The sequence below is a fragment of the Choristoneura fumiferana genome, chromosome 5, assembly GCF_025370935.1.
Source record: "Choristoneura fumiferana chromosome 5, NRCan_CFum_1, whole genome shotgun sequence".
NCBI classification, from domain to species: domain Eukaryota; kingdom Metazoa; phylum Arthropoda; class Insecta; order Lepidoptera; family Tortricidae; genus Choristoneura; species Choristoneura fumiferana.
The window spans coordinates 20,286,120-20,311,561 of record NC_133476.1 but is presented as its reverse complement, the minus strand read 5'-3'; the positions used below and the strand labels follow the sequence as shown (position 1 = coordinate 20,311,561).

Below are 25,442 nucleotides of genomic sequence, written 5' to 3'. Positions count from 1 at the left end.
ACTGTTAACCCAGGGTTAAGTTGTGTCAAAGTGTATGAAACTGTCATCCTTAACCTCGCGCTAACGATTTAACTTTTTTAACCATAAAAAGTCAGGATGATTCAGCATTAAATTCGCGTGGTACTAACTTGACGGCGGCAGCGAAGCCCTGGATGATCTCGCCGGCGACGGGCCCCACGAAGTGCAGCCCGAGGATGCGCTGCGGCGCGGCCCGCAACGCGACAGCCTTTAGGTAGCAGTTGCGGATGTTCCGTTGCGGGATGAAGAACTCCGTCGGCTTGTAGTACGCGTGGTACACTTCTATGTTGTCGGCGCCGTATCTGCAAATACAAACAGCCATCATGAATAAGCAGCTTTTTATGAAACACTGATCGATGCGAACAATTCGTTTGGGAACTATGCAATTTAATAAAAATCCTTTATCCTTCTGAATGTGTCACTATTTCCGTAAAAAAATAATTTAAATCGGTTTAGCGGTTTAGGCGTGGTAAAGTAACAGATATATACAGACAGTGAGACAGAGATCGTATTTTCTATTTTATAGTATTAAGAAGGAAGTAAGGACACTAAGGGATGGGAAGCGAGCATGCACACACATCATTGGAAAATATCGTTATTAAGTGGCGAAAAAATGTGTTGAATTTGAAATTATCTCGACTATATATACCACTACATGGCAGTCCTCTCAGACACTAACACAAAATAGTAAAAAAAAGCCATGATGGCTTAGTGGGTTGACAAACTCAAACTCATATTTATTGACAACAAAAACACACTACATCACAACAAAAACACAGTAAAAACATAAATAGGAGAAGAGAGAAAAATAAGAGACATTGTGTTGTAGTGTGATGCCAAAAGGACTCGGCTCAGCATGCTCAGCACCCAAGACCCGAGAACTAACTAACGTATTATTCATACAAATATCTACCCCGGCTGGGAATCGAACCGGGGACCTCAAGCTTCGTAGTCAGGTTCTCTAACCACTTGGCCATCCGGTCGGTCAGTGTCCAGCAGTAGGACTATAATGATGATGAGCTGGCTCTATACTTCGAAATGCAAAATTCGAACTTCGTATCTTGCCGTCCCGCTTATATTTTAACACGCAAGTGAGAGGGACGGTACGATACGAACAAGTTAATTTGCACATTCAGGCTCATTCAGCTTACTTCCAAATTAGAATTAAGATGAATGAGGGCTATCGCGTATGAATTCGCCGCTAGAGGCGCTAGTGTAGCGTGAGGCCTCCGAAATCTCAAATCTCATAGTTTTTGGATGAGCTACGCGGGTTTATTTATAATTGGAATAATTTTGTGAATATTTTGCATTACCTGAAATTAATTATGGCAATTATGCGTTACGGGGCAATGAATGTCTGTGTTTTGAGACAGTTTTGTCTTTCGGAAACTTTTGACCACCTTTTTTTTCTGAACAAAACGGGACTACGCAACACTGTGGTTGCTCGATATTTTTATGGTACGGTTTTAAGGTGTATCAAATATGATTTGTTTTCACGCCCGTAATATCATACTTTGAAAGCCACACTTAAAAACCTCACGCAACAGTGGCGCCATCTAGAAAGACAAAAAACGATAGCCCTCATTGTAACGATGTCGTTCTCCTAAATCGAATTTGGTAATAGTCCCCATGTACTGACCTTTCCGTGGCAGCCTCCTCGCTGAGCCCCACGCAGCCGTACTCCAGCGGGGTGAAGATGGTGGTGGCCACGTTTTCATAGTCCATGTGGTGCGGCGCGCCGGCGAAGACGCGGCGCGCGAGCAGCCGGCCCGCGTGGATGGCCACGGGGGTCAGCTCCGGCCGGCCCTCCAGCACGTCGCCCACCGCGTAGATATGGGCCACGTTCGTCTGCTCCGTCGCCGCTACGATCTTGCCGTTCTCTGATAGACACTGTCATCCAATTTTGAACATTAAACTACCGTGAGACCATATCGAAAATACAAACTGAGATAGGATGCACAGAAAACCAGAAAAAGAGACCAGCACTGGGAATCGAACCCAGGTCCTCAGCAATCCGTGATGCGTGCTTTAACCCCTACACCACTGCTGGACAGGAATCTAGACATTTTTTTTTTTTTTAAAAAGAAGATTCCACACCTATGATTCAGCCTACCTATGTTCTACAATAAAAAAAAATCTGATTCCAAAAAACCAATCATATCGTGAGACTCATATTGAATAATATTGTAACGGATAACTCACGTCTTAAATCGAGTTTAGCTCGACATGTTTCGGACTAATTCGTTGACCTTCTTCCTAGGAGCAACGCGACTCAGCGCATTGGCGTATTTAGGGTTATTTTTCAGGAGGGACCTGGCCTGGATTTTTGTGTGAAGATATCAGTATTATAGAACTTTTAATCGGTAGCCCAACATCCTGGAGTGGGTGGGCACAAGACCATAGTGGGGTGGGCATTACGTAATTTACAAGCTTTTATTATGTTTCAACTGTCCCGATGTTTATCTAAAATCAAATCTTGCAAGTTAAATTTGATTCACTACCCGGTTACTGATTGAGCTGAAATTTTGCATACTTATGTAAATACAATAATTTCATAGTGACATCCTGGTAGTCCAGCCAGGATCGTTTCAGCAGGATGGAACTCTCCAACGATTAATGGCATCGACTTAAGGTATGCAAATGTAGTTTGGGTGACAATACAAGTGAAGAAGACAAAAAGTACAGTCAGCAAAAAAGCTTGTATTAAAAATGATTTTTTCACTTCTCATGCTCGTAAAGTTGGTGTTTATGCTAGGCGACATAAAATGACTTTTTATGCACTAGTGCATAAAATAAAATCTTCGTCTAAGACCAAGGTAATTAGGTGTCAACAGCCACAAACAAAGAAGTTTCTTTATATTTTTTAAATACATTTTTTGAGTATATAAAAATAAAAATCAATCAAAATAAATCACTAAAACTAAAAAAATATAATTATATAGTTAAAAACAAAAAAAAAATCATGAAAAATAAAATTTACGTAGTTAGTGAACAATTGTTTTCACTGTTGCTATTTCATTTCCTCGCCATCGAAGTGAAAAATAAAATAAATATCACGGGACAATTGACACCAATGGACCTAGACCAAAGTAAGCTTAGCAAAGCTTGTGTTATGGGTACTAAGCAACGGATAAATATAATTATATAGATAGATACATACTTAAATACATATTAAACACCCAAGACCCGAGAACAAACATTCGTATTTTTCATACAAATATCTGCCCCGACACGGGAATCGAACCCGGGACCTCAAGCTTCGTAGTCAGGTTCTCTAACCACTAGGCCATCTGGTCGTCGAAAAGCAGAGTGTAAAACTCGAGCATTAAATCCATTTTCCCCTCGACGTGTCTATTCACCCTCGCCGTACCGGCTCGGGTGGCTATATGAACGTCTTGGGTAAAATGGCTCGTTTTATGCTCTTGTTAAAAGTGTAAACTCACTGTGACGCCCGCCGCCTCCAAGTTCAACGCTTTGGTGAGCGCGTAGCGGCCGGTCGCCAGCAGCACCGTGTCGAACACGTCCTCGCTCCTGAAACGTGCAAAACTACTTTAAACCAACAAATCACAAAACATTTAACCTTCATTAGTATTACGACGAAAGAAAAATGCTAAAAGTGGTCAGAAATCTTTTTTTCTAAATAAGATGTGGTATTCACTTTACGATTACCCATGTGACAACGCGTAAAATTTCGTCAAAAAAAGCATTGACGACTTTGTACATCACTCTATAAGAGCATTGCATGTATCACGCACGGACCTTAGTAAAATTAATAACATGATCAGGGCTTACAGATGTCACATATGGTTACGGATATTATGTGTGATCCGCAACACCATTGCGTTTTTTAGCCAAATATCCAACTAGACATTGGGTAATCTCAACTCCGCGAAGTGATCTGACTCATTAGATCCAGCTCCGGTGTCGGTACCAATCGCTTATTGAATCCGACTCCTTTATTGACTCCGGTTCTTTCGAGCGATAATTAATTTATCTATAGCCGATCCCGCCCGGCTCGGTTCGGTTGGTACCAAGGTCAAGGTACTGAACTGAAGTACGATTCGGTTCGTCCTTTTGATGTTGAAAAATTCTAAATTGTGTATTTTTAAAGAACTATGAGCTACTTTAACTGCCTGCCTAGTGATTCGAAACAATATTATGATTTAAAGTCTGTGCCATCTATTTTTCACTGCAAATTTTTGCTTAATATTTCGTAAAATAAGCGTAGCCACAGACTACTTAGAGATACTAAGCGTAGCCCGCTCCGGTCATATTATATGTGTTTTAATTATATCTCATTTCTTCCAATATAACCGAGCGAGTAGTCCGAGTACCGCGTAGGTACCGGCTCACTCAGCACCCGACCAAACGTAATGATCCGATCCGATCCGAGCCGAGAGCGAAAGCGGAGCAAGTGAGTGTGACGGCGATCACGAGCCGCTCGATCCGCCGGACTTGGTCGAGTTAGTAACTCCGGAGTCGATAAGATTTGAAAGGAGTCATTAAGGGATTCAGATCCGCTTGAGGATCTGATCTTTTGAATCTTCAGATCCGGATTTACCCATCTCTATATCCAACGCATTGGACCAAAATGTTTTTAATTGCATATTCTGGCACTAAGTTAACGTTGTCGACCAATCGAAATAATCTTATTTATATGACTATTGTGTGCTCTTGCAGGGCGTAATGGACTAACTAATAATAATACCTAGTACAGTCGAGTTCATAAACTTGTGAGCAAAAATTTGATCAAAAATATCTGAACACGCTTCTACGCCATTAACAATAGAGTCGTTTTCAGATATTTTTATATTTTTGATTTTGCTCACAAGTTTATGAACTCGACTGTAACACCTTCTGCAACTGTGTACGTCTTTACAATTAATAAATAAATATGTATAAACACTTACGTTTCCAGACCTGATTAAATGACATACATTTTTTTTTTCAAAAGAGCTCGCATCTCAAAATCGATAATTTTACTAAGTGTTCTTTGTTCGACGACCGGATGGCCAAGTGGTTAGAGAACCTGACTACGAAGCTTGAGGTCCCGGGTTCGATCCCCGGCCGGGGCAGATATTTGTATGAATAATACGAATGTTTGTTCTCGGGTCTCGGATGTTTAATGTGTATTTAAGTATGTATTTATCTATATAAGTATGTTTAACCGTTGCCTAGTACCCATAGTACAAGCTTTGCTTAGTTTGGGACTGGGTCAATTGGTTCTTTATTATGCAAAATTTAGTCCATTTGTAGTGACATGTTCTGCCCATGTAACTACACACATCAATGAACTAACCCACAAAACGTTGGAAAATCCCCGACATTGTCACTTCAAAGTTTAATATCTCAAAAAACGGCTGAACCGATTTTAATAAAACATGTCTAAGAACCATCGCTAGAAAAACTGCTTTCAAATAAAAAAAAACGCATTCGAATCGGTCCACCCGTTTAAGAGCTACGGTTATAACACCCCTCCTTTTGCGTCGGGGGTTAAACAAGAAAGTATTGTGATACATATTACCCCTAGACAAATTTGATGCTCTGACTCAGTAGTAATATTTAAAAAAAGGTCAAAAAATTTAGTAATGAATGACCAACCAGAAGCTGAGTTTTAGACTTTGCCGAGAGAATCATTGTTTGAACAGTCCAGTTAAGATTGTTGTCTATACTCACTGCTGCTGCGTCTCCGTGTTAAGCCAGCGCGCCTTCAGCTGTCCGTTGTCGAGTTTCTCGACGGACAGCGGTACGGTGCGGTGGTGGAACGTGACGCCCTTCTGCTCCATCTCGCTCGTCACGGCCGCCGCCATCTGCTGGTCGAAGCCCCGCAGCGGCACCGACCGCACCAGCACCGTCGCAGAGTACCCCAGCGAGTTCAGGAACCCGGCGCACTCCAGCCCGATGTCTAATACCTGGTTAAGGCGATCGTTTCCAAGTCGAAGGGGTACACTAAATATTTCGTACAGATTGTTAAGTTAGGGCTATCGATGCAAGAAAGAAAGCATTGGCAGGCCTCCCACCAAGTGGACTGACGACATCGTAAGAGTTGTGGGAAACCGGTAGATGCAAGTGGCGAGTTGTCGTTCATTGTGGCGTAAGGGGGAAGCCTTTATTCAGTAGTGGACGTCTTCCGGCTGATGATGATCAAAGCAAGAGTGAATGAGCTGTTAATCGATTCAAATGGCCGCCCGCCCGCGCCGTGGGGCTTGAGTCAGTCACTAGTCATGATTAGTCAATTAGTGGTCAGTCTTTGTATGGGGCCGCGGGCAAAAGCTAGTCTGTTCATAAAAGCACTGCACTAGTAATAAAATTGAGAAAGGATACATCCAGCGCCAACAACGAGCGTCTTCCCGGGCGGGTATCCCAAACTGAAGATGTCATCGCTGCTAATACAGTACTCCTTAGCGCCAGGAATGTCTGGGTAGTGCGGCCGTCCGCCCACGGCGATCACAATATTCTTCGCGGTCAACTCCTTCTTGCTTCCGTTCTTTAACGTCGCTACAATCGTATGAGGATCCTTGAACTCCCCCAAGCCATTGATGTACTCGATTTTCTTATCCCTAAGGTCGACGCGGGTCACCCAGTTAACGGACTTGATGTGATTCTGGACGGACTCTGTGAGCGCCGCCCAGTCGATCTTTATTTTGTTGACGTCGGGGACTTGCCAGCCGTAAGCCACTGCCTCCTGGAAGCGTAAATACCCATCATGTGTTAAGACAATAAATGCTAACGCAAGTATACACTAGCTACACTGGCAGTTGCTTGTTACCTTAATGAGGATAAAATTATAGGAATGTTGTGTCACAAAGCACGACTCCTTTGCAGTGTTAAATGGTCATACTTTTAACACTTTATCTGACCGCAACTTTTGATATCCAGTATAATTTCAGCCGCTTTTATCTTTGATGGTTGCACATACTCTTAAAATTTTACATGGTCAAACAATTTAAATTTGGAGCTTGATACAAGTAAGCTATCACGGGAAAATATTACACTTCAGTATCATGTACATTATATTCATACACTTCCTGTTGATAATTAGACTTTGTCTGCTGGATATTAATATATTTCAACAGGGTATTTCCATTGCGATTTTTTTATAATTTAACTTATAGTTACAACAATACATGGTTGTTAGGGGCTATCCATAAAAAGTCACACATTTTCTGGTAATTTGTGATTTATATACACATAATTGAGATTGTCATAACTAGTGGGGGCGTGGATCGCTTCAAAAATTATCAAAATGTGATGTGAAAATTCGTGGATGGCCTCTAATGGGGTAAAAAACGACAAAACATTCATTTTTATAGCTTCATTTAAAGTGCTTGACACTTAATAATGCGTTAACCTCGATCACACACCACAATTAAATAAATATAGATCATCCGTAAGAAGACGGTCAGTCCCAGTTATTATTATTATTATAGTTATATCCAAAATGCATTAGTGGGTCTAAAACCATTAGGCTACCACCCAGTGCCAGTTTTAGCACTTCCAGCGCCCTGGGCGAGATTTCCACGGCGCCGGCGCCCCCAACTTTTGGGAATTCCCTAGAAGGTATAGGCTTCTGGCGCCCCTTTAAGACCGGCGCCCTGGGCGGTCGCCCCACCGCGCCCTACCCTAAAGCCGCTACTGAGGCTACCGCGTATACTAAATCATCAGAAGCAAAGAAGCACAGAGAGCGAGTTTATAAAATGTATGAATAAAATAATCTGCTTCTTTTCGAGACGGGTTTAGTCATAGGAGCCAACGTGTCGAGAGGTTTAATAGAAGTGACATCGAAGAAGCATAATAATATGGTATGCCGTACAGCCACCAGCACCAATATCTGACACAACAAGCGTGCATAAATGTCTGATACGACTCTATTTCTAAACCCGTAAGGACGTGTCAGATATTTTTGCACGCTCCGCTGTGGCAGATATTAATGCTGGTGACTGTACGAATGCGCCGCTAAAACAATGTTCTCCGTGATATAAATATACATTCATTTAAATATTCATTGATATTATATTACGGATGACAATAAGTACGATCGCTGTGGCTCTGGATAAATTTCCACAAATGGCAACAGCAGACAGTCTGATTGGATTGATTAGTTTCCGAGCAAACCAAACTATTATATAACGTACCTACTCGTACCCGTATAGGTACGTATATGGCTATATCCTATACGTCAGTTTTGCTGCATGACTTGCACTTTTCAAGCACGATAGCGCTGTTGATAACTCGTAGCAACGCCAGCAGGCATAGTTTTTAAAACTTCATAAATTCATCATAACGAACAGAATGACTTCAGACTAATGTGTCAATGCTTACTGAAATCAAAATATCAATACAGCAGCAGATCAAACTAATGCTTGGAATATAATACCTATTGATTATTATCTGTTTAATAGGAGGAAGACCGATGTCGGTTGCTAAGTGGAAGCTGGTGGATCGATCTAAACTGGCTTTAGACTATTCACCATTCTTTCCTTCCTTCCCTTTCCTTTTAATACCTTCCTGGATCTAAACTTTTTTCTAACAGATGTACAGTCGTGGGCACAAATATCTATACGAACAGCTACGTGCAGCCATCGAGTCAGTAAACACTGCTATATGGCTAGTGGCATAGTTGGTGGCATATATTTTGACGCCTTGTTAACGTACATAATATTTATGTTATGACCTTGACTGTATATAGTCAATTAGATCGAGCTGGTCCCCATTTTTTAATTCTGGATTTTTTTCTTGTGTCTTTCTTAATTCATCGAACCATTTCCACTGGCAGTTATTCGTACCTATTGATTAAGTCCTTAATCCCACTTTATAGAGTATGTTAGGATCCAGCACGATAAAGTTACTTACTGTTTTTCTAAGTTTAACTTTCGCAGAATGTGAAGTTCCCAAACCGCACCGAGCGTGGGAACAACAGACCAAACCGAACCCTTTCATTCCATATCGGTCGGAATATGTTAGAGATGTAAAGCTTTTGCGATGGGCCGCTAACTACCCGTTTAGTTAGGTCATAATCATAAAAGGAACATGATCGGTTTACAAACCGTAAAATTAATTTGATTACAGTTGACACAGTTTAATTGCGAAAACACATAAGCGAATCAATTCGCCAAATAGGCAAGAAAGTACATTCAAGGGTGTGTTAATTAACCTTGTTGTAACGACATTTTGATGGTAATCCACAACATGTGGGATGACGCCGTAACATAGCCTAAAAGCCAACGTAAACAGTTGAACATCCGAGTAGTCTCTCAAAATGGCCTTATTTATATTCCAACTTTTTTCAAAAAAAAGTTGACACGCACACGCATCTGGTGTGCATCGGCCTTAAATTGTCATTACACGTCCGATTTGTAGAGTTTTTAAATTAGTATGTGCCGCACTGGGACCATTTAATAAAAGTAATACAGTCACGCCCGTATAAAGCGGAGACGCCTGTGTGTGGCTAAAAAGCCCTATATCCTCCTGAGTCCTGACATCTTTTAACAAACTTAGTGTTTAAGACCTAGACGTGGTTGCTGCTTTGTTATTTTGGATATTATTACAAAATTCTTAGAATTCTTTATTCAATGAACAATTTGTACTTTATAAAGTACATTCGGCCGTTATTCTTAGTGTTAATTAGTCCTTTATAAAGAACGCGAAGACTTAGGAGGATATAGATAGCCATATATCGCCGACACCTAGTTAGAAGGCGCATCAACTCAACTGTTATAAAAATTAAACTTCAGCCAACTTCTAAATTAACATGGTGTAGGTGTTTTATTGAGGTGACAAGATTTCTAAAACGAAGTTTTTTTAAAAAAAATGGGTTATTGCAGCCACGAAATGGATATTTGCACTAATGATAAAGGTAATTTACTAAAACCAATGAAAATACAGAAAACGTATGATCATTAACAGCAAGTACCCACACAAAGCGCAGAGGAATCAATTCAGAAAAAAAAACACGATAACATCTCTATTGTTCTTATGTAGTACCTAGTGAATAACATCAAGAATGAAATTAACATTTGCCTGAGACCCGGCGCGGCTTTGGTTACGGTGGGCGTGGGCGTCGCAGGTTACTTAGCTAAAAGCGTGTTCTGGTAATGAAATCGTGTCACATCACTGAGTTATGATATGATATTATATCGTGTTTTGCGAATATGATGTTTTGCGAATATCATGTTCAGCGACGGAAGGATACCAATGTAAGGAAGGTGTTGATGAAGGAGGATCTACGATACATTTTTAAATCCCCAACTACTTTAGTCGTTTGCCGAGCACAAGCATAATTAAGTAAACAAACGTTAGATAAGTCTCTACATTGTATATTTTGTTTCATCGTGTGTTTAATGCGTTCGCTTGTTTTTAACTTTATGCTGTTATCTTTAATTTAGAACGCATCTAACGCCAACTGCCAGCGTTATAACGATATTATTACTGCAATTCTATTCAAAGTAGACTACACGCTGAATCTCTTGAAACGTTATGTTACCTTATTACTAAACCTAACGCCGCGCCTTCTGCCTGACCTACCTTTATTTGGCTGTAAGCAAAGAGCAAAATTAATGAGCCACCAAAACTAATTCACCCATTAATTCATTATGCATTTTTTAAGCCCAAAATTCTCATTGACAGGCTGCCAGTTTTCAAAAGCAAAATGCATATCCCCGAGAGGTGAAAGTAACAAGTTCGTTTTACGCTTTGGAAAAGAGAAAATAAACAGGTTTTGCGGATTTCAGACAAAATTGAAATGGATTATGGAACATCAACATCATCATCGGGTGTTGTGGAGCGCTCGGTTGGTGTTCGCATTGTATAAGAAATCTATTCATAACCCAACGCGACGAATGTACTGTTGTAAATAGTCTCCGAACTACATAAAATATGGCGTTTCAGCTGTTCTATTTCGAGCGATTATCAAATATTCGAAAACAAATGGCAGTGACAATGTAGTTTTCGTTATCAGCACTTGACTAAAACGTGACTGTAAATAAATAAAAAGTAAATCCTATTACTATCAGGTTAGGTTAGTATCTATCTACTTCCTTTGCCGATATCCAATGGAAGACCAGCGCCGGCTGCAAAGCCGACATCATGCCGAGTTGGAACCGCTTCGTGACAATTTCTCTCCATTTCTTTTTCACGAATCAATGTTTTTCTTTCTTTGTGTCAAACATCTTCCAAAACTTATTCAAAGTTGTCCAAATCGTTTCAGCTATTAGAACTCGTGTTTGAAGAAAAAATCTAATCGCTGATCTAGCGCCTTCAAAAGTTGTGTCGCCAGTAGTTCAGTGGCTGAGTCAATGGGTTGACAGTAACTTCAGTTTGATTACAAGACCGTAATCAAATTGCTATACTTACCAAACGAAAGGTTTCTTTAATCAAGGTTACGGCGATGTTGGATCGTTTTGAGAATTAAATGATCCTGAGAATTCTATAAACTACAGTTCTTTTAGTTAACGAGTACGTACCTACACACTAATCTTCATCGATTTGACGACGGAAAATCGCGCACAATCGCTAATTATGTATGTGTTCTTTAGTGTTCGTTTTTCTACCTTGACATCGATAGAAAACACATTAGAGAATATTTATTACTAGAGTTTACCCGCGGCTTCGCACGCGTAAACTATTCGATCTGGTTGTTACAATTGAAATTCCGGTATTTTAGAAAATTCCCGTGGGAAATCCCAAAATTTATATCGTAATATTCATTGAGTTGTTGTGTTAAGAACAACTATCCCGTGGGTATATTGGAATAAAAGTAGCCTATGTGTTATTTCAGACATCCAGCTATCTACATACCAAATTTCACGACTCTAAGCCCAGCGTAATCTGGCAATGAATGGGTAAAGAGGTTTACAGATTGCAATGCAGGATAATGAATACATTTCTTTTTCCCTGAATGGCAACACTGGCATAGATAATAGCAAAGAGGTAGAAGAGGATCTCGTCTAAGGGTTCGAAATTCGTACTTGTGATTTTATTTTGCTTAATATACAAAATGTACACACCCAATATCATATTTTCTCAAGTTTTTCGCGACTCCCAAGGTCAAAGAATTGAATTGCTTTAAAATTCCAAAGAAATAATGCGTTGTTTGGGAGAAACGTGTCAAAATGGTGTTGTAGAGCGCTATCCTGCTCTGTCTCGTTTTTTTTCCCGTTCTGGCGGTTCGCTTTTATATTATAGATACACGTATTTTTTTATCAATTAAAAAAAATATGGTGATATAGCCACATGATATAGTGTCATCACGATGTACGATAGTTTAGCACGGAGTGCCGTCACGGCTCCCTACTCTCGAACTTTGATGCGCTTCATCTTTGTAATTTTTTTCAAAGACAAAATACGTGTCCGATACTTTCTGACAATCTAAATTACGAACTACTTAATTAGATTTTTTACGGACACTATTGGTCGGACAGACGACCGACGCAACATTCGCATTTTTTTTTATTCGACTGGATGGCAAACAAGCAAGTGGGTCTCCTGATGGTCAGAGATCACTACCACCCATAAACATCTGCAACACCAGGGGTATTGCAGATACGTTGCCAACCTAGAGGCCTAAGATGGGATACCTCAAGTGCCAGTAATTTCACCGGCTGCATTGTCATTGGCATTGTCTTTCTATTGTGATTCTACTTTATCATTGAATATTTTGACAATACTGATCTCACATTCGGTCTAACAAACCTAACGAGCCTTTGTGGAACCCAGATATACGAGACTTGAGTTACTGTTACTGTAAGTTACCATTGTCATTATGTTTACTTTCCCACCTTGTCACCAACAGTCTTGACACCGTACAGTGACTTTAACGAATACAATATTTTAACTATTTAAACTCTTCTTACTTTAGTGTTTTCTCCATTTATATAAAATAAAAATAAAATCTAAAATAGTCTCATTGTATTATTTTCCTTTTAGTTATCATTATCATCGTTAATGAACGATGATAATGACGAGTTGCTATGTTTTTTGTAGATTATTTGTTGAATGCTTGTGTATTTTTGTTCTTTGTGCCGCGCAAACTGTATTTATCTATTTGGTGTAGGCCAAGAAGTTTCCTTCTCAAGTTCTCAGCTTTTAGGTACGATTCTGTAGGCTGACGTAATTCCTGGCACGCGTTCAATCCAATGTTATAATCCCTGCTGATAATATTGTATAATTCACGCTAAAATTGTAGGACGGATTTGGACACAAATAAGTCATAATTGTCCTGGATACATTTTCTACCGGATAAGGCTGCATTTCAACCAGAGATGGAACCCAAAGGAAGACCAGCGCCGTTCGCACGGGCGGCATTATGCTGATTTGGGACCATTTCGTGACCGTGATAAGTATTTTTTTAGTTTAATTCTATACCTATATTATTTTGTGTGTCACGAATAAATGTTTTTTCTTTTTTTCTTTTTCTTTAGATGTGCGAGGATGAGTTGCGAGGCGAGGATGTATTTTTCATAAACCAATAGAAACGCTTCATTTGCCTAGCCCCGCTCCGCTCAGCTTTTCCCAACAGAGCGGTGCTGTGCCAGGATAGGTAAATTAAGCGTTTCTATTGGTTCACGAAAAGCACATTCCTCGCAACACGTCTTAATAATAAAAGATATTTATTTAATAGTTTGTTTACAAATTCTACATAGGTACATAACAAATAATAAGTACAATCAAACTATCAAAAGGGAAAGCGATTCAGCTTAAGCCTGCGCCTTGCAGAACAAAGTCCCTTGGCTAACAGACGCTGTTTTTCAGTCGCCCCCATAAACCATAACCCTAATCAATACCATCAATACACATGCGCGATTTTTTTTTACATAAGTACATTGGTGATTTTTTCATCGCACATCTCTGGTGGAAACGCAGCCTAATGTCATAGTTCCCACAGAGCAGCGACCAACGCATTCTCTGCAGTAGTCTGCAGACCATGCAGTGGGCAAGGCAGTGCGTGCAATTCTACTATATTTTTTTTATCTAGTATTTTAACGAGGCTTTAGCACACCAAATGTGACTATGTCAGCCTCATGGGGAGCCTCAGTTATATACACCACACTACAAATTTTACGCTCTCCGTTGCACTGAAGCCACGTCTCTGGACACAATGCGAAAGTTTGTGAGTGTATGCGTGTATATGTGTATTTGTTTCTCCTTCACTCTAAAACGATTGGACTAATGTGGTAAGCAGATAGAAATCTGGAATAATAGACAGTCAGACAGGGTACATTTTAGCCAGATTTTCTATGGGATCCATATAAAACCCCAAAACTTAAAAATTATTGGGAATTGCCATAGGTTTTTTGGAATTTGTTGCTGACAACTGCATGTAACTTGTACAATCATATCATAATTATCAACATACTCTAACGCGTGAATAACTCAACTCAGTCTATAAGGATAATGGATTAGGTACAGGATAGGATGGAATATCAACATAGTATAAAATATAAAACAAATTCCCTTAGCACCATCATTCTGTATGCTTAGATTTAACACCAATTGGCATTCAAACTAAGCAGAGCTTGTACTATGGGTGATCTAGACAATGGATACGTAATAAATATATTGTCTGAGTTGAGTACAAACTCGCATATTAAATTAATCATACAAGGATACAATCTACCAGGGTCAGAACTCGAATCGTCTAAGCTCCAGAATCAGTCAATATTAACTACTACAACAGATTCATGAAGATTTGATATCATGAACAGTATGAAATACCTATACATAAGTGACCATTACTGATGGAAGTGAGAAAATATGTCACTTTTAGAAATATTTATCTCTATTCATAGTTGTATATTTCTTCTCTTTTTATTGGTCACTTCACACTGGACCTCAATTAGTCTTAGCACCAATTTCTTATTTTAATAAATTTATAAAATACTTAAACTTGTGTATAGCATGTCTACAATAGTAGATAAGGATATGTGAAATATGTATAAAATAAGAAAGGAGTAAACCAGTCACATTCAAGAACAGTCCAAGGGTTAAGGAGCAGGGTAAGGTTGTGGAGCAGGATCGAGGAGTGGGAGCCGTGAGGAGTCTCCACTTACCAATGCCTATAACCAAAAACAATTCTATTTTAACAAAGCACAATGAAGCTATAAAAATAAATAATTATCAAATCTGAAAGTGTATAATGTAATAAGTGTTAGTAAAAAAAACAGAACTTACATGAATGCTCTCTCCTAGTAGTGCAGCCTGATGCATGAGCTTTTTTGGTATACATCCAACATTAACACATGTGCCTCCGAGGCCCCATTTCGTTCCCTGCGGTGACGCTGTCACAAAGTCCAAGACAGCTACTTTGGCCCCTTGGTTCACTGCCTCCTTGGCACAGGCCAAGCCTCCCGATCCACCACCAATGACGGCCAAGTCATAGTCAAAAGTTCCATCTAAAAGGTGTGCAGTGAAACGCTCAGTGAGTAATGTTACACAGAACTTTCTACAACTGCCACAAGGCTAGTGACATATATTGCTTCGTTAGACAGTGAGGGTGCTTTGAGTGGCTCATATGCTTAAACGGGTAAAAGCACAAACTAGAGATGTTACAGAGATGCTCCAAATCTGAAATTTTGCTTGATATTAAATATAATGACCCGGATAACTCACGTCTTAAATCGAGTTTAGCTCGTCTTCGGAGCAACGCGACTCAGCGGCTGCTGCAACACGCGCACTGTGCATAGTCAAACATGTCGAGCTAAACTCGATTTAAGACATGAGTTATCCGGGTCATTATATTTAATATGAGTGAGTCTCACGGTAGTTTCATGTTCAAAATTTTGCTTGATCTTATTTACAGCACCAAATATCAATATGAGTTCCAATTAGACTTTTGACAAAATTTAACAGATTCCTGCTGGCTATCATTTTCCAGTAATTAATTGATTATCTATTTATCTCTGCATGCCAGCACAAATGAGATGAAATAAATGGGAATACAATACAAAAATGAGTGCTTTGCTATTTCTAAGACCACCTGCACCATATCTCCCAATCCACCACCACAACTGTAACATCCCTAGCACAGACCAATTTCCCAGTGACAAGGGTGGTACATGTTACCTTCGGTAAAACTGTCTATGGGAGCAACGGACTTGGTGTTACGGCTACAACAGATCCAGCCGCCTGATGACACCAACAACCACATTAATCACCCAATATTATAATACTAAGGAAAGTCAGTTAGGTACCTACAATTAAATATTGTTAGGAAGATTGGAGGAAAATTAACCTGTTACTGAGGTTAGTCACTCCATAAAAACCCAAACATGAATATTATAATTAAGTAATTTCTAGAATGAACTTAGGAAAACCACCTAAGAATTGTGCAATGTCATTAAAGATGAACAGGTACGTGTATCTGACTGAAATAATTCCGTTGTATGCTATTCCCCAGTTACCACACCAAGATAGAGAATACTTTAGTACAACAATTTATTGGCGTACCTGAGGTTATTTTTCAGGGGGGGGGGGCTGGATTTTTGTGTGAAGATAAATCAGTATTATAGAATTTTGAATTGGTAGTCCAATAACCTGGGGTGGGCACAAGACCATACTGGGGTGGGCATGATCTCTATATAGGCCTATGCAACATTGAAACACAGCCAGAATATCGTGAACAGTAAAAAATTGGTTGCTCAATCAACTATGACTATGAGGTTAGTCGGCTAGCTAGGCGGACAAGGTCAATCCATCAATTATACGAACATACTCACTACTGCTAAACGATCTCCGCAGTATTACCACTGCCTGCTCTGACCGATAAAGCGAATTCGCCAAATTATTAACCCTCAGCAATTTGTTGAGTATTGTCATGTTGACGTAAATGCTTAAACGATAGTGACAGAGACAACAAAATTCCTTCTTCACACAGACGAACTGTATAGCGATAGCAGAAGGTAGCTCGATAATTTCAAGTATTATTCATAAATTGACCGGTCCAGTAACACAGAATGAAGTCAGTGCTAATTACAGGAGCCAACCGTGGCTTAGGTCTCGGAATGGTAAAATATCTCACTCAACACAACAAGGCACAAACTATATTCGCGACTTGCCGCAAGGAATCCGAGGTACGTATGACAAAATTTGTGATAAAACTTACCTATAGGGGCCATTTTCTATCAGTACTTTGAACTGCGGTAGTAAATAATTGTCACAAACACTAAAAACGTAAAAACGTCTTGATACTTCGCGAGTACTTCAATGAGAATGCGATGTGAAGGCTCCGATGAAGTGCTTTTTGTAATAAAATAATAGGAACGTGTGAAAGAGACAACAAACCGGCTGGCATACATATAATACATAAGTGGCATGGCGCTGACGTCAGCCACCCGTTCGAATGTACCTATGTACCGTAGTGACGTTACGCTTATGACGAATGCCGAGGCGATTTCACAATCGAAATCTAGATAATTCATTAATTATTTTACATTATGACCAGCTAGCCACATGACTCAATTTTCATAATATCTTTACAGCAGTCGGAAAATATCATGAAGAGATACTTTTAACTCAATCGTATCCGTATTTACGCTCGCTTTCGGCTAATGCATAATTTTTACAATTGGTTAGCGCATCACTTCATCTGGGTTTAGCGCCTTTTCTTAAAAATCTTTTTAAAACCAAATAAGAATATTTTGTCAAGAATTAACATAAAGAAGTGAACAAAGTTAAAAAAGTACTAAATATTATCTGGCATTTAATCATTGAGAAAACGTTTAATAAGTATAGTATAGGTTTGGGTAGTTAAGTACTTACCGTAAAACTACACAACTATAGTACAGGGCCCCAACATTAGTCCAGTGAACTTGTCAAACAACATCATAGCTGCGTCGACTAGTAGCGACGTCTAGTTTATTATTATTACTATTATCATTCACTGACGTATGTAGGAACTAGTTTCTTGCGTATCAATAGATGGCCAACGGATTCAAGTCAGTTGGTTGCTTGCTGGAAGAACCGGTATAAACGTGTCGTTTGAGCTCCGCAAACTTTTATTCCCAGATAGTGGTTGAAGCGACGATATAAACTCTGTGTTGGATTCAAATGGAAGGTAATGTTTCTTGGATGTAATTAATATATAGTTTATTGTGAAAATTGCAAGATTAAAAAAAAGTGTAGGTTTTTTATGTAATCTCGCTCTTGGGTTCCAACTATAGTACTATCGGATTTTTGGACCATAATTAAAGTCAACTTATTTTTATTCCAAAATGACGTTACGAGATAAATTGATGAGAAGAAAATAGGTGGGCGAGCGAATAAGTGCTAAAACGATCGCCAAATGGAACTTTGTCTCATGGATATCACAAACAAAACACTAACATATCGTGAAGCTGCTAATAGTTATTTGTGTCACAAGGGCGCAAAATGGTGTATTTACGGCGAGGGCGTAAATTGAATCCAGAATGTAGCGAAGGATCTACAAAAAATTTGATTCCTAAGCGTAACGAGGATTCAAGTGTTAGCGCCCAAGATGAAAATAATTTTGCTCCCGAGTGGCTCATACAACTTTCACACCGAGCATTAATAAACTTGAAAAAAATAATTCTAAATATTATTAAAGAACAAGCAGCATAGAAAATGGCGTGGCTTTACAATTATCAACTGCAAAAAATGGCATTTGCAATAAAACACCTAGAAAAGCCTTGAACAGAAAAGTGCACTTGCTCCCTCTCGCCAGGGAGGAAAAGTTACTTTTCTGAAAGAGAGGTGTGAAAAAAATATAAAATACCTAGGAGCTCTGCATATTCTATCGAATGAATGAGATTGTCTCCGCGATTCGAAACGCCATTGAAATTAGGCTAAAGCGTGCATTGTTCCATGTACCCGGAACTCGAATCTAAATGGGCAAGCCAAAAAAGTAAAACTCATTTTCTAGTACATGTGTTATAAGTATGTAGTTGATTTTTATAAAAGATTTAATTGTAATTTAATTACTTACATTTGTTACTTCTTGTTTTAGATAAAATAACAATTTAAAAGCATTTATAAAGATTAAAAAGATCTCAAAAATTGTGATTTCTTAAATACATAATTTTGCTAATAAATAATATTTTGATATCACTTTTTGTGTTTATTTTTATAGACCAAATTTAGAGGTATTAAAATAAATCACCCAACTATAGTCAAAGATGCCATAACATGCGATTCAATAGGATTTATAATCTGGCCTAATGTTGTCAAAATACTATACAACAATAGTCCAAAATTAATTTTAAAAAAAATATATATATTAAGTCAACACTTTAACTTGTGACAAATAATTATTATCTTAATAATTTTCCTTTATCTAAAGACATAACTTAGATTAAATATTGTCAATCCATTCGTTAGAGGCAAAAGCACAAAGTTGAAACCTTAGGATTCGGTACCATAGTGTGTAGTTTTACGGTACTTATTGAATCTTTATTATTTTTTCAGGAACTTAAAAAACTGGCTCAAGAAAATAAGCATCTTCACATCTTACATTTAGGTAGGTAAGACTACAGTAAGACCTACATTTGTTACTAGTAGTGAAATAAAATTCACGAATACTTAGTAAGTTGACTGATAGTATTAGCTAATGTACCTATAGGGAGAAACTTTTCTCAATTAATAAATCAAATGCAGCAGTCATAATAAGATCACAACCACTATTTAACCTGCTGATTATATCTAATGAAAGTTAGCTTTAAAAGTTCCCAAATATGTATTTTTATATTTGTTCATATTATTTATAAATATCAAACAACAATAATTAGCTCCAAAAATATTATCTTCTTCTTTGTCTTTTCTCATTATTCCTCCTTCTCCTACTGATGCACCAGACCAATTCAATAATATTAAATAAAATTGTGAACCTACTCGTACCCTTTGAAATATACAATTTCGAAAAGCAAAAAAACGTCAAAATCGGTTTTAACCTACTATTTACTTTTAACTTTAAAAAAAGCCTAGGTACATAGCCGTGATATTTTTTTATTTTAAAATCATTACTATGTACATTTATGATTTTCTCCAACTAACGGTTTAGCTTGTAAAAGAGGGGGTCCCCCCTCTTACTTAATAAACTTAACTCTAATAGCACTAATATTTTGCAAAAGGATAACAAAATTGAAAAGTGGTAGTAGTAGTAGTAAAACTCTTTATTATACAAAAAGGAAATACATAATATACAACACAAATAAATACAGAAATACAGATAGATAGTTTGCAAACCTAAGTTTTTGAAATACCCATCCGATACCCAACATTTCCGGTTTAGGCGAGAAAAAAATTCTTGCTTCACGTGTAGGGAATGTAGACTCGAAAGCATAAATCGCTTCTTTGCGACAAAACTGTGCTATCTCCAAAGTTGCGATATTACCAGATGTCACAGTTTTGTCGCAAAGGTGCGAAAGATCTATACAGTCATAGCGTCAAATATACATATGTATGTATACAGACTTCCTTGTAGGACTACGGATCCTTTTTCAGGGCCAGATTTAGAGGTCTGGAGGCCTTGGGACACTGAAGAAGTCGAAATTTGTAATTTTTTTAAACTTCTATTGTGGGTGGCCCAGAGTTGACTGGCCAACGAAAGCTGTCTATGAGAAACCGCGGCAAATAAAAAAAATAGGCTGACAACACTTGCTGTAGACTGATTAAACGATGTTGATACTTAGATATTATTTAAACTTTCCAGATATTAAATTATATACTGGACTCTTCAAGGTGCATCAAAATTCATGTAGTAATGTGTGAAAGTTGATGAAGCACTTTAGGAGTCCCTTAGTAAATTCAATGACCTTTGTCAGTACCCATTTACGTACAGCCCAGACGCATCAATTTTTGGACCATTTTGACCAGATTAGCATTGAATATAACTTCTAACATTTTAATTCTAACATAATCTTATAACATTTGCATTTTGAGGATGGTAGGAGGTTGAATTAAACAAAAAATAATTTATTTATTTCTTATAGCAGAAGTATCAAAATTATCTAAGGCGGGCTAGAATGCCAATATGTCATTTTTGACAATCTCAAAAACGATACCAGATTAAAGTTTCGTAAAAAATGCGTGGACAGCTTTCGTTGGCCTGTCTATTCGCTCCCCTAAATTCGGCCCTGTCCTTTTTTGAAGTCTGTTAAAAATTACAAAACATTTCCAGACGTGACAAATACAGCCAGCTACGAGGAGCTGTCGTCGCAGGTCGCGAGGGTGGTGGGCGCCGGCGGACTGAACCTGCTGGTCAACAACGCCGGCATCGCGACTAAGTTCACCAAGCTCAACATGGTTAAGGTCGAGCAGTTGGTTGACAACTTGACCGTCAACACCGTCGCGCCTATAATGCTCACCAAGGTAAGGTCCTGGTGATACCGACCGAGATTACTCGGTTGCCATAATTAAGCTGTTTCCAGGATTTTTTAAATATGTAATGCTATCAAAGCCGCAAGGGTTACCATCACCAACTACCAACACGAATGCTCATTGGCGTATCTAGGGTGTAGCGTGGCCTAGATTTTTGTGAAGATATCAGTATTGTGGAATTTTCAATGGGTAGCCCAACATCCTGGGGTGGACACGACCCACCCGGCCTCCCCTCTATATGCGCCTATGCGCTACCCTGGAGCTGGAGGCTAATCTAACCACTTAGTACCATCAGGCGGACCTTACTAAAACTACAGATAAATAAGTACATATAAAATAAAGTATTTATTTCACCTTAACGACAAGTATTACACGTAAAATTCAACATTAACATAACAATTCAGCATATGTAATTTGTACCCAAATCGACCGTCTGGCAACCTTTTTATTTCAGACATATCAAGATCACTGATTAGACAGTTTTATCCATCAAAACATAGATGGCGCTTAAGTTAACCCTTTGAGAATGCTTTGTAAAGCTAACATTTTGCTGAGCGGCCCTTCTGGCAGCTCGCCCTCTCTCCGGTAAGCTGTAAAAGCCATCTGAGGCTAACAGCAACAGTCCGAACAAAAAAAAACATTTTGCTCGCCAGTTCGGTTCCATCCAAGTCAAAGCTGAGCTTACTGTAGTGGGTGCTCAAGCGATTGGACGTTTAAATGTCCTAAGGCAGATCATGATACATAGATATCCTCGCATTTTAAGTATGTGTATGTCCAGTGGTTTAACATTTGAAATTTTGCATCCCAGAGCATCTTGCCTCTCCTGAAGCAGGCAGCGGAGGCTAACAAGGAGCAGCCAGTGGGTGCGCGACGCGCCGCCGTACTCAACATGAGCTCTATCCTCGGCTCCATCGCGCAGAACGACCAGGGCGGCTTCTACCCATACCGGTGTTCCAAGGTGCACTTCCTCCATTGTAAAAGAATCGGTAATCTGTGTCAGCATCACAGAGTTAGAGCATCGCGCGCGAGCAGCGAGTGCCAGCGAGGTGTACAAATAAAGAGGACCGCCATGAACGCTCCACGTTTGAATTTAGAACAAAATGGCAGCGCCCAAGCCGTCTTACCCAGAGAGGAAATGCGAAATAAATTAAGCTAAAGCTCGCAGACGCCTTAACTTTTTATTATGATTATATTTATATTATGTAGTTTCATAACCACTAATTACTTAAAAAAAGTGCTGCTTGAAAATTAGCATTCATTGTAAAGTAACACCAGATCACAGTATATCAATTTTTCCCTATTACAGTAGGCCGACGCCTTTCAAGTTGAACGATACCGCAGCCTGTATAGGTATTTACGCAAGTAAGGAAGGGTTGTCACAAATTAAAAATTTGGAAGGTAGATGTCTTTTAAGAATCGGTACATATTGTTATTGCGAAATTATATAAAACAAAATGAATTAGGGGTGGCATACTTACTAGTAACTAGGGGTAAGAAGTATCAAAATATACTATTTTTTAAATAAATTGTTATTTGTGCAACAAGAGAGCAAAGTTGTTGTTTGTTGCGTGTTGATTTTCAATCCCGAGTAAGTGAAGGATTTTATAATTGAATCACGAGCGTTAGCGAGTGATTCTAGGTTAGAATCCTGAGAGCAGCAAGGGATTCAAACACACGAGATGCAAAAAAACTTTGGTTTCGTGTGACACATACAATTTTTCACCTCAGCAGCGAGAACATAATTTAAATTTAACATTAGAATAAAACCACATATACCTACCTGTTTACAAAACAAACACAATTTTCCGATTATTAAGAAACAAATATAATAATGACGTTTAAAATATTACCCAAAAATGATACGTACAGTCGCGATTATTAAAAAGTCACCAGAAAGTTAAGAATGCCAACAATCGGAACGAAAAAGTGTCGAGTATACAGGTACAATACAAATCTCCTACTCATAACATACATTGTAATTTGAACTTAGAACTTCTTGTAAAATATGTCATACTTTTTTAATACTGCAAAAAACCTCATCTTTGGGTCATTAAAAAGGTTAAACAATAAACGTATAATTTATTATAAATGTTATTAAACCTTTAAATATGATTTTATTAAGATTTATATTACATAAACAGGTTTGCTACAAATTCATTCAATTTGACAAATATTTATTTCAACTGTAGCTAGAGGCAGTATACGGAATTCTTTTATAAAAAAAAAAAAAAAAACGCGGCTTTCGTGCAACGAGGTTGCAAACTTTATTAAACGATCGCGAAAATTTACATTTTGGAAATATTATTATAAATTAAAATGTTAAAAAAACGCGATAACCCTAGAAGACTTGTCCCAAGCTACTAAGAACGGTGGGCGAAGTTTGCAGCTGGGGCTCCTCCCACCCGCGTCTCACCCCTCACGCCCCGCACGATTGCACTGTCTATTTAGACGTCTCCGTCGGATTACTGTAGGGAAACTTGTTATACTGTGACCAGATCATGCATGGCGGGAATTTATCGTGTACAGTCTTTAGTGACGATTTTTACAGATAATACTTAAAATAATCTGGCACTAGATTTACATGATCAACAGCCTGGATAATTGAAGAAACCACACGTATTAACACATTTACTCCATCTCCGCGAGTCCGCGCTGCATTCATCGGTTCTCCGGCTCTCAAACAAGTCGGTATTTTGGCCTCCCACGAGACCATGCCCTGCTAGCTAGACCTTACTTTACAGCCGAATCTTCTAACAAACTATTCCAACATTACAGGCGGCGCTGAACGCAGCCACCAAATCCATGAGCATCGATCTGAAGAAGGATAACATCCTGGTCGCAGCCATGCACCCTGGCTGGGTGAAGACCGACATGGGTGGCAAGGGAGCGCCTTTAAATGTGGAGACCAGCATCGCCGGGATCTTCGAAACTGTAGAGAAGCTGGGGGAAGCCGACAGCGGCAAGTTCTTGCAGTTTGACGGCACGGAACTGCCTTGGTAAACAGGCCCTATAGGTACCATCAGCCAAATATATGGTCTAACCCTAAAATTGATAATCGTTTCCATGTCATAAAATAATAATGCCAATAGACGTGTCTGTCAACTTGAAAGTTGGACTTTAGCGACATATTCATTCGATAGGAACTTGTTTTTAAAAATTGATAGACCACTTATTTGCTGATGGTACTTTGAAGTGCAAATTTCGAACTTCGTATCTTGCCGTCCCCCTGACGGTTATATTATTCAATACGAGAGGGAGAGGGACGGGACGATACCAGCTTTGATTTTCGAATTTCGTAGTAGCCCCCCAGAGGGTAGGAACGTGGCTAAGGATTATTTTAAACTCGAGAATGCCCATTATAACACCCCTCTTTTTTGCGTCGGGGGTTAAATACAGTTTTACTAAGTGTGTTCTCCTTATTATGTGTTGGTTTTCAATGAAGATTCGTTGTATTGGTATTTGTTGTATAGTGCTATACTAACTTCATTTTATAATTTTCGATATAGGTACATAAGCACAAAATTATACAAATAGGTACATAACTTACATAATTTTTTGCACTAATTAGAATTATAAAGTTGCATAAGTTTCTAATTTATGGGTACTTACTTACCTATAATAATAGGTACAAAAAATGTGCCTTATATCTTACCTCTAAACGCAGAAATAGGCATTTAATACGTATATACACTCCATAAGCAAATTATTCAATTAACTTTTTACTTATAATGTAATTAAAACATTTTGTTACATGAAACGGTTTTTTTTTTGTTTTTGTACTACTAAAACCCAAAAAATAGTCCACCATACAACCTTATCATCATGTCATTAAATCAATCGATATGATCATTACTTACCTATAGACAAATAATTACAATTATCTATTATGATAAGGTTCTACGTAGTTCTACGGTGGCGCAGGAATGAAACTGGTTGATTAGCCATATACAATACATGAACACTTCCTTTTTCGTTCAGCGCAATAGGTACATTAATAATTTCAACAAGCATTTACAACTTTTACAAGTAAATTCGCTAGCCGCAATCTCGGACGTGCTCCATTCCATTGTGCAAGTCATTTGTGATCATGACAATCA

At 38.7% G+C, this 25,442-nt stretch overlaps 2 protein-coding genes across 5 annotated transcripts in view; one reads left to right on the top strand and one right to left on the bottom strand.

Moving 5' to 3' along the window:
- Positions 1-25,442, bottom strand: part of Trxr1 (Thioredoxin reductase 1) — a 33,560-nt gene that overhangs the window by 2,581 nt on the left and 5,537 nt on the right. Inside the window, exons 1-8 of one of the 4 annotated variants that reach the window (XM_074088352.1) lie at positions 17,117-17,308; positions 16,078-16,140; positions 15,187-15,407; positions 6,343-6,703; positions 5,695-5,923; positions 3,462-3,549; positions 1,658-1,908; positions 129-320 (exon numbers count right to left, since the gene is read on the bottom strand). In XM_074088352.1, the coding sequence (XP_073944453.1) occupies positions 129-320; positions 1,658-1,908; positions 3,462-3,549; positions 5,695-5,923; positions 6,343-6,703; positions 15,187-15,407; positions 16,078-16,140; positions 17,117-17,129 (1,418 nt within the window). In that variant the 5' untranslated portion in view covers positions 17,130-17,308. Of the gene's footprint in view, positions 1-128; positions 321-1,657; positions 1,909-3,461; positions 3,550-5,694; positions 5,924-6,342; positions 6,704-15,186; positions 15,408-16,077; positions 16,141-16,730; positions 16,851-17,116; positions 17,309-25,442 lie in introns of those variants that run through there. The other 3 variants (XM_074088353.1, XM_074088351.1, XM_074088350.1) reach the window with 3 other exon arrangements.
- Positions 16,965-25,102, top strand: sni (SDR family oxidoreductase sniffer). The gene is made up of 5 exons (XM_074088358.1): positions 16,965-17,084; positions 19,435-19,486; positions 21,146-21,336; positions 22,154-22,303; positions 24,121-25,102. Exons 1-5 carry the CDS (start codon positions 16,968-16,970, stop codon positions 24,343-24,345), a joined length of 735 nt encoding a protein of 244 aa, XP_073944459.1. The 5' UTR covers positions 16,965-16,967; the 3' UTR covers positions 24,346-25,102.

Bases quoted from the DNA above. Each gene is read 5' to 3' on its own strand.
- sni (XM_074088358.1), top strand. From the start codon at position 16,968: ATGAAGTCAGTGCTAATTACAGGAGCCAACCGTGGCTTAGGTCTCGGA. The intron at 19,487-21,145 runs GTAGGTAAGACT...AAACATTTCCAG, and splicing joins TCTTCACATCTTACATTTAG to ACGTGACAAATACAGCCAGC. The intron at 22,304-24,120 runs GTGCACTTCCTC...CCAACATTACAG, and splicing joins ACCCATACCGGTGTTCCAAG to GCGGCGCTGAACGCAGCCAC.